The sequence below is a fragment of the Toxorhynchites rutilus genome, chromosome 2, assembly GCF_029784135.1.
Source record: "Toxorhynchites rutilus septentrionalis strain SRP chromosome 2, ASM2978413v1, whole genome shotgun sequence".
In the NCBI taxonomy this organism is placed as follows: Eukaryota; Metazoa; Arthropoda; class Insecta; order Diptera; family Culicidae; genus Toxorhynchites; species Toxorhynchites rutilus.
The window spans coordinates 168,583,732-168,599,826 of record NC_073745.1 but is presented as its reverse complement, the minus strand read 5'-3'; the positions used below and the strand labels follow the sequence as shown (position 1 = coordinate 168,599,826).

The 16,095-nt window shown below is 37.5% G+C and overlaps 1 protein-coding gene and 1 long non-coding RNA gene across 2 annotated transcripts in view; one reads left to right on the top strand and one right to left on the bottom strand.

The window, feature by feature from the left end:
- Nucleotides 1-828: 828 nt before the first annotated feature.
- Nucleotides 829-16,095, bottom strand: part of LOC129764658 (mucin-2) — a 57,819-nt gene continuing 42,552 nt past the window's right edge. The window contains exons 3-6 of the mRNA XM_055763965.1: nt 10,533-10,580; nt 6,636-6,679; nt 6,305-6,580; nt 829-5,840 (exon numbers count right to left, since the gene is read on the bottom strand). Coding sequence (XP_055619940.1) covers nt 2,154-5,840; nt 6,305-6,580; nt 6,636-6,679; nt 10,533-10,566 — 4,041 coding nt within the window. The 5' untranslated portion in view covers nt 10,567-10,580 and the 3' untranslated portion in view covers nt 829-2,153. The remainder of the gene's footprint in view (nt 5,841-6,304; nt 6,581-6,635; nt 6,680-10,532; nt 10,581-16,095) is intronic.
- On the top strand, nt 14,154-15,111 carry LOC129764664 (uncharacterized). Its single transcript, XR_008741188.1, has 3 exons — nt 14,154-14,385; nt 14,529-14,845; nt 14,909-15,111. It is a non-coding gene; the product is annotated as an uncharacterized LOC129764664 (long non-coding RNA).

Sequence of the window (16,095 nt, the reverse complement as noted above, 5' to 3'; positions counted from 1 at the left end):
TGTTATAAACTCGCTATAACAAGTGTATCAAAGGAAACTATGTTGAGAAATAAATACAGCTTTGTTCAAAAATCAATTGTTTTCATTAAAAATCCCGGGGCTTTTCAGCTCATATAGTACATTTTGACCAGATCCTTCTTTACCATTTGACCAGAGGCTCCTACATTCCGGCCAAAGGTACAGCTTCTATTGCACTTTACGGTCACGCAGCACCATTTTGCGGCCGGAAGCAGCTTCCGTTCGGCGGTCTCGCCTTTCTCCAGAAGGAAAAGGATGTTGTAAGTGCCGAATCGGCTATATCCGGCGGGCATGGAGTACCTTACGATGTCCTCCAACTTTTTCGCTACGGGGGGGAGCTGGCGGTACGACCAAAGCGTAGTTGCTTGACTAAACGTAGGATTGAAATGAAAATTTGGTTGATTGTATTTTTCTGTAGTTTTTTCGTCACATCTCGGATGAGTTAGTTTTTTTTTATTTAACATTTTATTTGGAAAACAAGATGTAGTAAGTGATGGAAGATACTTTCGTATTTTGTACAAATTGGTTTTAATTGATGCTTTTTCTCAGCCTTTTTCAGATAGAAACTCAGGTGAGGTGGTGAAATTACTAAACCCGAATACCAAGACCGAGGCCTGAAGAGAACCGTTCAAATCTTCAAAGTAATTTATTAGGCTTAGAGGAAACATAGAGATGTTTTTTTTTCAGAAAAATCACTATACTCTCTGGTTGAATTGAAGAAGCAGTATATTCAGGAGAACTCCTATGAATAGGGAACACGATAGAATAAGTAAATACTAAACCAGGGCACACACTTTTTCGAAAAAAGTAATTTATTAAGATAAATTTCAGGCTATATTGACTGTATTTACAAAATCCTGTATGAATATTGGGAGCTTGAGTAAGTTAGTACAGATATCTCGACGCTGGGGGATCTTTTGGGTCAGTTTTGTAAATAAGCTTGAGTTCAGTTCGAGATATCCAAAATTGATGATTCACAAAATGATTATCTATGTTTTATAGATGACGTTTGATGTTAAGCATGAAGAAAAAAAAAGTTGTTTTACCGACGCGATAGACGATACTTGTCTATCATGATTTTAAAAAATTATATTTTTTCCATGAAAACCAGTAAAAATTGTTCAAGGTCCCAATATAAAATATTTTTTTGATGTTTAGTTTAACAGTGAAATACTTAAATATAGTCAATTCATTTGAGTTTGTGATGCATGTTTCGCAAATTGGTAGAAAACTGACAAATCAAATGAGTTTGCGTATGGCATTTGCTTCAAATTGTTGTTCACAAACATCTTAATACCACCATTCTGCATGGAAATGATCTTCCTCAATTATTTCAACTTATCAAGAAACTCCTCATATACTTCATACAACAACTTAAGATCGTGTTATCTCAAAAATGTTTTGCTAACTATCAAAATATTGTATCTGTACAATGTTTGATGTTTTTTTTTCAGGATATGTAGCAAAGCTTGTTGCTGTGGACTCTATATTTACAATTACGTTTACTCCTCATTTCTTCACAACGTAAGAAATACCTCTAAGTTCGTGTGATCACCGGTCCCATAATTATGAACACATTTGTATAATATTTTATATTTTACAATTTATTTGCATACATGTTGATTTGTGTTAATACGCTATCATACAATTTCTGTTTTGAAACATGCAAGAGGCCTAATAGTAGTATACGAGCTAATAATGAAAGTTTGTTTGCTGTTAGTATGCATTAGTAATTTTTTTTGCTGTTTATATAATTTTATGCAAACGACAGGGACCAAATAATGGAAGCTAATATTGGAGTTGATGTTTTTTTTCGTATTTCACAATATATTCATCATTCAAATATACAATTTCACAATTGATACGATGATAGTTACCATACAATGTGATGTGGCCTTATTTCTTTTTATGGACCTTACAACATATTGAAAAAATAATCCAGCAACGAACCCCGTTTTGTTATATTTATACAGTGAACTATAATGAAATATTAAATCTAGTAAAATAAATATGGCGTATGTGTTGATATCGAGTAACAATTTAATGAAAAATAATTTAAGCAATCCTGATTGGTATATTTCTATTCAATGCTAGGGAACATGTCTTATGATGAAACGCAAGGGTTTAAGTCATGTTCAACCCCATCTCGATGCCAGTGAATACAGCGATCTGAGTAATTCCAGTGCCCTCGTGTCGGAGTGTTGATTGGATACTTGTCGTTTCAATTCTGAAACATATTCTATACTACTTCCTAGGCTCTTCTGTATACGATCACCAACATTAGATTGTATCTGGGAAATAAACGTCGGGATGGTGGATGTCTTTTCTATCGACCTGTCCAGGGACGATGTAGTGGAAAAATCGGTGGTAGTTGGAATTTCGGTGGTTGTTAATATAGTTATTGTTGTGTCATAATCAGTTGTTAATATATTTGGTGTGGTATATTGTTCTGGAAAGTTGATGTTTGTTGTAGTGGTTGTTTCTACTTCCTCACTGGTGAACGGGTTGGTCGTAGTTTCGATCAGATTGTCCAAATAGGTCGATTTTGCATCTGTATGGCTCTGTATCGAAGTTGTTTCGCTGCTTTCAAAATTATCTCTATTGATTACGTTAATGTCGGTCGTTGTGTCTCTGAGTTTTTCATACTGATGAGAATTTGTAGGATGCTCTTTTGTATCAGTTTCTACACTTCTACTTCTGCTGGTTTTCGACTTTACGATGCGAATTTCGCTACTCTCGTTTTCGTTGCTATCCATATTTATCAACGCATTCAGTAGCGTTCTTCTGGAATCTTCTACTGTCCTGTTAAAGTCATCGTCACATGTTTGTATCAGCAATAGAATTAACCGTCGCACAGATTTATTTGTGTCTGCCTTTTTCATAACGTTCATGAGATGATCAGCCTCAGAATCATTCAAATCGCCAAACATTTGATTTGCCTTTTTCTGCATTGTTTCCATGACTTCATTTTCGTTACTTTCTCTCTCATTCAGTTTATTCTTCATATCGGTAGTGTTACTGGAAACAACATTTGAATTTCTAAACAGTATAGTCGTTGGCGTAACGGGACTTGTATTGGGAGTTGTCGTTTTAGTATTGATCCTTGAAAGATAAGGTTCAGTATTCGAAACCGTAGTTTCATCTACTCCGTCTATATTCAATAAATCGTCATTTATGGTAAGTGGGTTAAGAAATACCGCATATGAAAGCGTTGATCGAGAGTTGGAACTTATTTTACCTATATCAGGAATAGTAGACGTAACCAATTCTTCGGGAAGAGTGGTCGAATATTCACTTTCGCTTCGAAATTGTTTTGTGATATAATGTCCTTGTGTTGTACTTGGTGTAGCGTTGTCTTCCACAACAACTGAGTCAGCAAACGTTATATTGTTCTTCCGTTCAACGGCTTCATCTAGGCTCAAAAAACTGTACTTAGTCGTTGACTTCTTGTTGCTATTAATATCATTCCGACTGAGAACAACTGACTGGCTCTGAGCTCGTTGTAGTTGTTCGTCATCGTCTGATAGTGCATCCCCAGCTGACGGTGAAACTAATAAATTTGAATTTTCAAAATGTGGTGGCAATAGATCGATGTAGACAGTTGGAGAAGAAGCTGTTGTAGTTGTTTGCGCAGAAAGTTTTTCGCCCCATAGTAGTGGCACGGCCTGTACATCCGATAAAGCTGTTGGGTAAGTATCAAAAATCGGGACACTATTTGCAGGCTTGACCCCCTTGCCGTATGACGATGGAGAACGATGATTATTAAATTGATTAGACATCGGGAAATAACTTGAATTATCTAAACTATCCGAAGTTTGCTCAATACTTTCAATAGCTTTGAATTTGAGCGGTTTTATAGCACCCAATTCTTTGTTTACTTCGTCTGCAAGGTCATTTTTGTCATCGGATTGACTGCGCATTTTTATTTCTTTTGATTGACGTTCTCTGTAAGCTGACGCATAAGCTTCCAAACTTTCGGAAATCAACGCTGAAGCCGGAGTCCTTGTTAGCTGCTCGCTACTATTTGCATATGCAAGTACAGGATAAACAGTTGTTGTAAAGGGGGTTTCCGTCGTGACGTCTGTGTTTCCGAAAGTAATTTCTCTTTTGACAGTTGTTGGTAGCGTTACATCGGAGAAATCGAGTACTTCCAACTCATCATTCAATGTTGTTTGAGGAGCTGGCGTAATTTGTTCGTTGGAAGAAAAGTAAGACGCGTGTTCTGCAGAAATATCATCATCTCTGAGCATATTGTTGTCAATACGATTAGATGTAATTAATTGTGGAGGAGCTTTCGGTCGTATATCGGACAAAATACGACGGAATGATTCTGGGTTCTGTAGATACGCGGATAATGCATGAGTAAATACTTGAGCTAGTTCCCGGATTTGTGAGGATCCGGTGGTACTAAAAAGTGAATGCGTTGAGAAATGGGGTTCCAGATCATTGCCTGTGTCATCTTCTAAGCGCGTTTCGATATCCAGACTTTCTGTTGTTGCACTTGGAGTCACTGGGTTGAATAACTGTTGGTATTTAGTCAATGTTCTATGACTGAGTAGGGTTACTGAGTGCTGATTATTCGCTAATTGTGATTTGTCTGTGTTGGCTCGGGTCCTCACAGGTACGGTAGCTGATGTGTCATTATTCCCTGAGTTACTAGCAAAATAGAGAGCTAAGGAATGCAACACACTTGGTCCGGAAGATGGTGGGATTTCCACTGCTGATCTGTTCTCAAGTCCTGGCATTTCAAGATTTTGTAATGTTTTCATCATCTCGATAGCATGCTCAGATGCACCAGCAACAGCTTCAATGGTTGGATTTACTGGAGTCTTTTGTTCGGTCACAATTCTATTTGTCACTGTTGGAATCGTTGGAGTATAAAAGGGTTTATCTTTCGTTTTTGTACTGAGTTTCCTCGCTGTTGTGTATTGCTGTTGGTTAAAATTTTCTTTTATAGATTCTGAATCTGGTGAATGGTTGATGTCTGAATAGATATTTGGTTTGCGATTGCTTTTTTGATTCAATGTACTGGTTTGATACGTTGTGCTTCCACGATTGATCATTGATGCAACAGTGCCAGTTAGTAAAGATTGTTTCAAAGAAGTAGACGTAACTACAGTCGACGATTCAGTGGCACGAACGATAAACGGCTTTGCATCAATTGCCAATGAGTTCTTAGTGCTAAACTCATTCAAAGTTTTTTCGAAAATTTTGGGAGTTCTAGATACTGCAAACTGATTTTTCTCCAGTCTACTAACGACTTTGGCGGATTGATTAAGTCCTGATCCGTCGTTCTTTAAATTCAAATTGTTCAATTTTTTGTCTGGCGTTGGATAATTATAACCATTCAATAGTTTAGCTGCTCGTACGAATGAACCTGTTTCGGCAGCAGTTTGTATTTCTTTGGAACTGGCTTGAACATATCCGGCAGCCCAGTTCTTCCTTTTAAAGTTGTTTTGCTTTATAGATATATCTTCAAAGTCAATACTTTCATTTGAATGTTCTACGCTTGAGTCCATACGTCTATTAATTGCCAATGCCTCTAGATTTGGGCCGAATGAATTACTCAATAAAGCATGTTTGCGTTGTATGTTCAGCGAAAATTGCTCAGGGGATTTGATTGGCTGGGTTACCGGATGCTTACTTTGAACTCTAGCTCGCTGTGCTTGTGCCAGCATTTCCGAACTTTCCGCATAATGATTCGGTGCCGCTGTGCAATCCACTTTGAACCACCAATCACAAATAAGATCCAATTGTCGAAATATCGTACCATTAGGACACAAAAATGATATCTTTTTTCCTTCATCGCATATGTGGAAAACCTGAAAAAGAATAGTTCAAGGTCAATTCAATGTAATAAGAGATAGAATCTCTGCATAAATCTATGCTATGAAATTATTGGAAATATACTGAAATCATCCTCATCTACTGAAAATTGTAATTCTGTATCCGAGCCTTCGTCCGTCAAAATCAATTGAATACGGAAGCGAATTTATTCATTTTCCCTGACTATCCTCAGTTGAATATGACTTCGTTAGGTTGAATATGACGCTCGTTAGGACCATCATCGCTATCATTAATTCAATCCAACAAATAGGACAGCAAGGGCTGGGTATAGAACGATATCTATAGTCTTTTGGACGTAGATCAGGGAATGTGGAATGGCAAATATTCACTTCATGCGCTTCAACTACAGTATCATATTCGATATTACGGGTCGACATTTGGCCGGCATTGTGTTTTGAATTATATCATTTTACAGTTTAGTTATCCATCGAAAAAGTACCTGACATTTTGTGTCAAGATCCGCAAAGTATCCATTCCCGTGGTTTTGGCAGCTGAATTCTGTGTTTGGAATCCTTGTCAGAATAGGGAAATCAACACCGGGACGCCCAACAACGCCCTGATAGTTGTCTGGATTGCTATCGGCGCTGTTAAGAATAAATCGTTTTTGAACCGTTTTCTGTTCACTCCTACCGAGATGTTTCTCCTCTTCTGCATATTCTTGGAAACGTGTAGCACCTGCTTGTACTGCTAGCATACGAGCTGGCATAGTGAGACGCTTAAATAATAAAAAAAGATTTAGTAACTAACGCTAGAAATAGGTAAAATCTTACCATTGAGCATACATTCAAAAGAGTATAGCACGTGATTATAATACCTGTAAATATATGAATACATATAAGAAATAAGTTACTAATTTTATAACATTTGGAATAATTTGTTCGCTGTGAGAAACAGCGTATGATTAGGATTTATTTCTTCACAGTTTTTCTCAAACAATCCAGCACAATCCAGCGGTTACCCATGTTGACACAGTCATCCACCTCCAACAAATCCCAGAAGAAGCAAACAGATGAATGATAAGATAAATTGAAGATCTCTATGGTTTATGCCTCATAATGTATGCAATAAAAATGGACTCATTTTAGCGATTTTTTATGTTGCCATCTAGTTGTGGATACATCTGTGCATCGCCAATCGCAGCAACCCTATTGTATATAGATAAAAAATTGACATCACTTAATCAACTATCAGTCATGGTGAAAACCTTAAAGTAACTACGCTCGATACTCTGTTCGAACTGTGGAAGTTCGGCTTCCTTTACGCTGTACACGATACATTTACAACATCCTCTCACTTCTAGAGAAAGGTGAGAGCGTCGAACAGAAGTCAGATTCCGGCCGCCCGGCGATACTGTGCAACTGTAAAGAAGCTGAAAGAGGAGACCAAGAGCGAGGGTGCCTCGCTTTGGACTGGGAAGTCGTGGTAACCGGATAAACGGTGAAGAAATAACTGGCCGTAATGGATATTTTTATGCGGAGTCGTCGATCGAGGCCGGTCGTGTCAGAGCAGCTCAAAAGGAACGGCTGAAGGTGCTCGTGAAAAACATCTTACCGGCGAAGCGCGATGTCTTTGTCATAATGGATTGCAAGACTTACATGACGTTGGACAGTAACGACTGGCAGGGGACCGAGTACTTTACGTCCCCCTTTAATAAGGTAAGCGATAACGTCAAATATGTCTCTCAGACGAGGAAATAAGAAAGTCCTTCTATGACTGATGGTCAGCGAGAAGGCCGCTGTTCTTTACTTCGGGGATTGCGGTGAATGAGAAGATGAAGCTTAAGAAGTGTCTGCCGGATGTTGCTTCATGAGGAATATCACGCGAAGGATAATGTGATTTTCTGGTCACGGCCCATTATGCCAAGAGCTCACTGAAGGGGACCAATCGGCTGAAGAGGACGTTGTACCGAAGACTTGGCGAAGACCTCAAAATGAAGACCTACTCCAATAACTTCGGGGCCGAAACGGAGAGGCAGCTGTCGGACAAGGTCACAAAAGAGCTGAAGAATATGCCGACATTCATATATAACATGACTATGGTTCCGACCAACTACAGTAATGTCGCCGGGTAGGTCGTACAAACTCAATCCTCAAACTGAGTGTATGGATGTGTCCTGACCACTTCCCTGAAAGTGGTGTCAACACCTTCACGTTTTCCCTGCCGACCATCAGTTGGAGCAAATGGAGCAAAACTAGTCTCGAAGATCTTTATAGAAAGATAGGAAGCTGAAATGTACCATCCTCAATCGGCACTGGAGATACTACAAAGGCACGGAATCGTTACTTGGAATCGTTAACATTCCGCATTATGTGTTGCTCAAGTACCGCAAATGAGCGAGTACTTATAAGAGAAGTGTGATTTCAAATGCAATCTTTAGACAACGAAGGATGCAGCGAGATGTGTAACATAGTGTTATCCCCAGAAACTGACAGCATGCGACTAGCGCCAACGTCGACGGGGAAGTTGCATCAGTTCGTTTTTGAGACATTCCAATCTCCACTCAATCTTCCCTGCGATGTTTACGTTGAACGGAAATGCGAACCTACGGAAATAAAGAAAATAAAGAGGTGGATAAAGAAGTGGGAAAGGGAGAACAAGTTTGGAAGAAAGAGAAAAGGAGAGGTCGGGAGAAAAGATTGCAAAGCCAAGCATTCTGGTGGGGAGTGTCAAAGCCGTGAGTGGTGAGAAGTTGAAGCACGTGACGGAAGTAAAAAGAAGTCGCCGCGTAGAAAAAAAAGGTCCGAGTCCGTGTGTTTGTGATAATGCCTATAATGGGGAGTGTTACCCGAGCGAAATGTGTGAGAGTTTCCCACTCGATCAGGAGGACCTACAGGAGGACCGAGTTCAAGGGCGCAGTGTCAGTTTCCCCGAATTTCGTAGTGGACCGCAACATCCGGTGACTGGTAGTCTCTACCGGAGTGCCGCGAGTTACCTTCATTTAGAAGTAATCAAAAAAAGCTCATAACCCCTAAAAATCGTCCTTCCCCCCATTTCGAGTTGCCTCATTATGGGTACGAACGTCCTTGTAAAATGAACACGCATGGAAGAGGATGTTTGAGACTCGTGAACAGTCCGCCCCTGCAGGGCCTCTCTAGCCGAAGCTCTGTCTGGTAACAGCCTTCCGCGGCGTTAGTGGCTTGTCACGGTCAGGGAACGTTTGTTACAGATGTACAGTACGAAGTACCTGCCGGAAGTTACCGCCTTTATTAAGAGGTATCACGTGAAGAAAAATGTGATCTCGACTCATTATGCCATGAAAACAGTGGAGGAGATGGGCCGGTCGAAAATAAACGTTGTACTGCCAACCCCCCTAACATTCGCCAGCTACAACCGATACAAGTTTTTTCGACGACTCAACTTAGAAAGAGGCGATTTGGAAACAGGAGGCGACAAATGGTGCCTATCCCCGCCAACTCGATTGACTATATCAACTAGGACGCACAAAATCTGTGGCTTACGCGTGATGATCTCTCTTCAGTATTTGATGTCGATACAATCATCATCCAAAGCAGGACTATGACAAAAAATGCAGGCTTTACAGCGCGCAGACGGAGACCAACAAGGCATTGATGAAGACTACATCGGTGCAGTGAACAACGACGACGCACTACCCCGACGATGGGTGAAGTTAAGGAGGCCATTAATCAGCTAAAGAACCACAAATCAGCTGGTAAGGATGGCCTCGTAGCGGAGCTCTTCAAGGGAGGTCCGGAAAAACTTGTAGAGTGTATGCACCGGTTGATAGTCAGGATCTGGAACACAGAACATCTACTGAAGGAGTGGAAGGACGGGGTAATCTGGCCATCTATTTAAATAGGTGACAAGCTGGATTGTGGTGACTATCGTGCCATCACAATCCTAAATGGTGCCTACAAAATTCTGTCTCAGATCCTCTTTCTTCGTCTATCGCCAACAGTAGGTAGATTTGTGGAAAGTTATCAGGCCGGATTCATCCCCGGTTGCTCGACGACAGATCAGATTTTTACACTGCGGCGGATCTTCCAAAAGTGCCGCGGTTCCTACGTTCCACATGATTTCAAGGCAGCATGTGATACAATCGGCCGACGACAGCTTTGGAGAATCATGTACGAACACAAATTCTTCGAAAGCTAACAAAACTGATTCAGGCAACGATGAACGTTGTGCAGATGTCAGGTGAGCTGTCGGAATTGTTTGAGACTCACAGGGGACTTCCACAAGGCGATGGACTCTCCTGTATGCTCTTCAACATGGCGCTGGAAGGAGTTATGCGGAGAGCGGGCTTCAACACGCGGGGCACTATTTTCAACAAGTCTAATCAATGTATCTGCTTCGCCGACGACGTGGACATAATTGGAAAAACACCATCGACGGTAGCCGACTCACACCATCGTTACGTCACGTTACGTCAATTATTCTCCCATGCAATTCTTATGGAAACATTCACCTACACCAGCAACGGCAAGTTCGCCGCTGGCAAAATAAGTCCAAGAGAATAGTTTACGGAACGGTGGCGTGACGTTGTGTGTGTAGCGCACATTAAGCAGCAAGCCTTATTGAAGACAAATGACTGCCAATGTCAAAATCGAAAATCAGCAATCAAAATCATCTCATTCCTCTTGGGAAAAACTGCAGGATTTTAATGGATCGAGAATGAATTACTGATGATGTAGGATTATTATACTTACATATTTGCAAAATGATGGAACGCCAGTTGTGCATTTTAAACTAATAATCTGGAAGAAAAATAACAATTCTATAATATTTTGATGTTTAAAAATTTGCAAGATAAAGGGATACACATTTTCAGATTCCTACAAGTTCATAACTGTCTTAAATTAAAGATATGCTTTGCTATATCATAAGTGAATCGTTGATATCCAAGTTGATTCGCAAATACTAAAACGAAATATAGTTCCGGAGCTGGTAAACATTAATTTATATATACAAATCACGTCTTCGACAGATCGTGCAAATGTGGCAACCTCGAAATGAAATGCGATATAGACGTCATTGAGCTTCGTTTTCCATTTCTGTGAAGTAAAATAAACACGCGTTTAAAACAAAAATTATAAAGGAAATTTAGATCTGTTATGTGTTCAAAAGAACAAACATGTCAGATTCGTTAATGAAATACATCGAATAAGGAAAGGGATGGTTTGTCTTTTTTTTAAATTTTTATCGGTAACAATCACTTTATTTATCGGTGTGTCAAACACAAGTATGAACACAAGAGTCACGTGTGTGGCAGATCGTTAAAACATTTGAACACACTTACAATACATTAGTTATTGTTTATTTAACAACCAACATATTCACTAGAAATAATTTTATGACAAAACAACGTTTGCCGGGTGGGCTAATAAATTTATATATTTCGCTTTTCGTTCTACAGATGTTGACTCCTCCTCTACACTCTGTTCCCCTATAAACCACCGTAATTTGTTTCGAATGAACAATAAAAGCTCAGAGCTCGCAACATGTTACATTTGTTTGTTACGTATTATACTAAATGGTGTACTTCAAAAAGTGGTCGAAGATTGTAGAATCTCAATGTCTTGTGTACTGCATACTGCATTCTGATCATGGTTTGTGCGATTCACTGATGTTGGTTTGTCCACATGATTACTATGGCAGCTTGGCGCGCTGCAATTTGTTTGCTTTGTTTTGTTGTCCATCGCGCGAAACAATAATAAAGTTTATCTCTGTTGAGTGCTGTTCACCTTTAAAATGCCCTAGAAAAGACAATATCCTGAAGAAAGCCTAAATTATTAATGGATCAATATGATGGCACGAAACTCGAGCAATGGGAAATGTAATATTTGCTTGAAAATTCTATTTTTTTTTCATTCAAAAGTGGTGATTTTTAAAATCGGACAAACCATGATAATTTTTCCAACAAACCATGATCAGAGGTGAACAAACCATGATCATAATTTCTTTTGAAGTAAATCGTTAAAAAAAGTAAAAAATTGAACAATTTGTACGCCTTGTGAATGAATGTGAATGAATGAGATTTTTTACAGAATATATCCAAAAATCAGAGAGGCGTTTGTTTTTGTTCTTGAGTTATGATTTTTCAAAAATGATGGTCTAATGGTCCGAAAAATCAATTTTTACCCCGATTTAGGTAATTGACATATCAAATTAAAGCCAATGAGCTAGTCTTGTTTGAAAAAATGTTACACTTGGGAAGAATATCGGATTTTGGTTTCGTAATTATTGATTGCAATTATTTTTCATAGTTTACATGGTTTCAGTTTTCTTTCAATATTCCTTTGCGGCTAGACTACATCTATACGATCAGAATCCAAGTATGGTTTTTTAGCTTTAAATTGATAAATCGACCTTCTGAATCGGAATCAGCAGTTCAAAAGTTATGATTTTCAGGGAAAAGTATTTTCGTAATTATTGATTGCAATTATTTTTCATAGTTTACATGGCTTCAGTTTTCTTTCCATATTCCTTTGCGACTAGACTACATCTATACGATCAGAATCCAAGTATGGTTTTTTTTCAAAAAAGGACTCTTTAGCTTTAAATTGATAAATCGACCTTCTGAATCGGAATCAGCAGTTCAAAAGTTATGATTTTCGGGGAAAAGTATTTTTTGGAAAAAAGGAGAAAAATGATTTTTCGGACCATGGATTAATTTTGAAAAATTATAACTCAAGAACAAAAAAGTTCAAAAGTTATGATTTTTTGGAAAAAGTATTCTTTGGAAAAAAGGAGAAAAATTGTTTTTAGGACCATGAATTAATTTTGAAAAATCATAACTCAAGAACAAAAAATAACGCTCTGATTTCTGCACATGTAACGTAAAAAATCCTCAGCTTTGAAGAAAAAGTATGAAAAAATATAGCGCCCTTGGTCCCGAGAACATGAAAACTACAAAAAAAAACAAATACAATCAATAATTACGAAAACAAAATCCAAATCTTCTGCAAACATAATATTTTTCCAAGAAAGGATAGCTAATATGTTTTAATCTGATATGTTGGTCACCTTTATCGGTTCTGTGGTTTAATAGTTATGAATTTTGAAATAAGTCATTTTTGAAAAAAGGGGGAAAATTTTAAATTAGTTTGTTGCGTAATCAGTATGAAAAACGTATATTGAACACGTTTTTCATACTGATTACTCAAATATTTCACAAAAAAAAAAACATTTTACAAAGGAAGTGATATGAAAACAGCTCGAAGCAGGATGGGTACTGCGCTTACTTAAGGAAACGTGTAACTACTGTAATGTAATATTTGAGCATGTTAAACCATCGTAAGACGCATCGGAATGTATACTAAAACGTGATATGATGAGCGTGAAAAAAATACAAAAATGAAAATTTAGTTTTCTTCTCAATACAGGAAAGCCCATTAAGGAAAGTCTCCTATACCTCCGATGTTCCGAGAAATTCGAATCATTGATGAGGATGAGAATTCCGGCTTCTACATATACACGTTACTGTCTATTATATGATGCACCAAAGAAGGTTATCTTCATCTCGTTATATTCGACGGTTGTGATTCTGGTTTGAAAGGCAAAATGAAAGTTGTGCGCGGATGCTAAAGTTCAGCGCATCATGGTCAGAAGTGGCATGGGAAGCAAAGTGAGCGGTCGCAATGCACAAATGATTATTTTAATAAATAGCAAGCTACCATGCTTTGAAACTAGTAGTAAATTCGAGTGATGGTGTAATGGTATGTCGCGTGTACTTCACATTACTGCTTTGCTCTGTTGCATGCGTATTTTGTCAATCGTGTTGCTTGAAAATTGGTATCATATTGAGTACTAACGAGATAATAAAATAACGACGAGCAAAAGTCAGTTCAATAAATGATGTTGACAAGAAAGAACAAGAATAAATTTTAATTTATTTCAACCACGTACTGTTATTTGTTATTTGTTATTTGTGAATAAGTAACGTGTACTACACCATAATGTGTACAATTTTTTTTGCAAACTAATTATTCAGAATAAGATATCTAAAACCTTTATGCTTGCAATACGAGACATTTTACGATAGGATATTCGAATGAATTGAATTGTTATTGATCAGCATTTTTCACCATTCGAGGTCATACATACTGTTTATTAGACAGGCTCGAATTCCTTTAGTCTACCCAAAATTGAACAAACTGACTACAACCTATCTATGCAGGCAATAGAAATCAGACTATATTATAAAAAAAATGGTTCATGGGGTTCTAAATATTTTTTTCCATGTTTAAATTTTTCATAATGGAGCAGAAATCGAAAGCATTTTGTGGTTTTGATCTCCTGTGTTTTCAGTAGCACACTGGAGAAATAGTTTAGTAAAAGCAGCTACCAAATCTTTAGTAGCAAAAACATTGATAAAATATACACATTTTTTGTAAATATTACTAAAATTGCGTAAAAAAGATGTCAGACGCAATGAATGTTCCTACCAGGAATTCGTATATTTTACTTCATACCATTAGTAAGTTTGTTTTTATTGTCATACCTAACAACTGTGATGTGCGCACTTTGTCTTTTGTCTTTTGGAGACGAAGCGATTTGGAGGTAAGCACTTTGTTTTTATTGAATTCAATTATGCATTCAACTCCCCCGAGAATTTGTTTTCATATTTTCAGCGGGGAAAATATCATAAGAAATTTTGATCCATATTAACATAATTGACCTAATACCATTTTTTTCTTTTTTAGTTGGCCTTAAAATTATATGCAGTATATGCATTCATCATAAACAAATCGGAGATAAGTATTCGTTTTTTTTACATCATTACATCAGTCACCTCGGTCGGGAAACTATTTTCATATTCCCGCCAAGGATAAACATCAGTTATATTTTATACATTACAACACTATTGACCTTTTTCCTTGTCTTTACAGCTGGCATGATCCCAGACTCGTAATACTTGTTTACCAAAAACCATCCAAGCTATGGGATTGAAGGTAACGGCGAGTTTGTCGCTAAGATTGGAATCTTTCTTCAACACATCATCGACCGTAAAAAACTTAAGGTGAACATACATAATTTATTGCATATTTAATATCATCAACATATGTATTTCTTTTCTTCATAGGGACACGAGAGAACAAAATACGGATGAAACGTGCTAATTCTACCGTCACTCTGCTAATCAGCTGCTAATCAGCTAATGCAAATCAGAGCGATGCAGCAGGAAGAGGAACGGGAACTTGCTTTGGAAATGCTCATCAAATTGAGGTGGTTGAGGCTGCGATTAAAATTTGCCTCTTATACGCAGTTTATAGAATGATTCCAACGAGAATTATTGATGTTGTTTATAGAATAAGTCATTAGTATAATGTATTCTAAGTATGTAGAATTAAACGCAATCGAATACAATTTTTTAAATTAAAAATAATTATTAAAAAATATTGTCATTATCCCTCATGATTACCTCTAACAAATATGAAGCAAAATCTTCACTGTTATTGCACCAATGTTGGACCAACAATTTGTAGTTTGTTTGACATATGTGCCTACCATTCTTTTTTTGTAACATGTACCAATGATTAGTAGGGTAGAAAATGACTAGAGAATTGGTAACATGTACCAAAAAATTCGTCATATTTACTAAATTTTCCTCTCAGTGCATGTTCGAAGACGGATGAGTACAACAGTAACCGATACAAAAATTGTATCATTAAGGTGAAGGAAGCTAGCCGTTGTAGCAGTATAGGTAAACCCACGTGTAAAAATGGAATAATAGTGTTTGTGAGAAAAGAGCAAAGCACACGTAAATAGATTGATTCACTAATCAGACTGTGTGGCGCTTCATTGACATTGATATTGAGTCTTTGAATACATTTGAAAAAAAAAATACAATTCAATACTAAAGTAAAATGTATGAACGATATGTTCCGATGAACAATTGCAAATATAAATATATATATATGCAAATATAAATATATATATATATATATTTTTTTTTTTAATTTTTTTTTTATTTTATTTATTCATCGTCTTCGAGAGTATCGTACAGACTGGTTATACTTATGATATATTCTTAATCCTAGCTTTAAAATAATCTTTGGTCATGTTAAAATCAAAAATTTGGCAGACATTGTTGAAGGCTCGAAGGCAGGAACTGAATGGATTATTGTAGCCATAGCATGTTCTATGTCCGGGAACAGCAATTAATGTGGAGAAACGCAGCTGACGTTGAGGAACGTTTATTGGAATATTCAGAAGAAGATCTGCACACTCGATGTTTTCACTGAGGATGTCGAATACAATCAGTCGTTG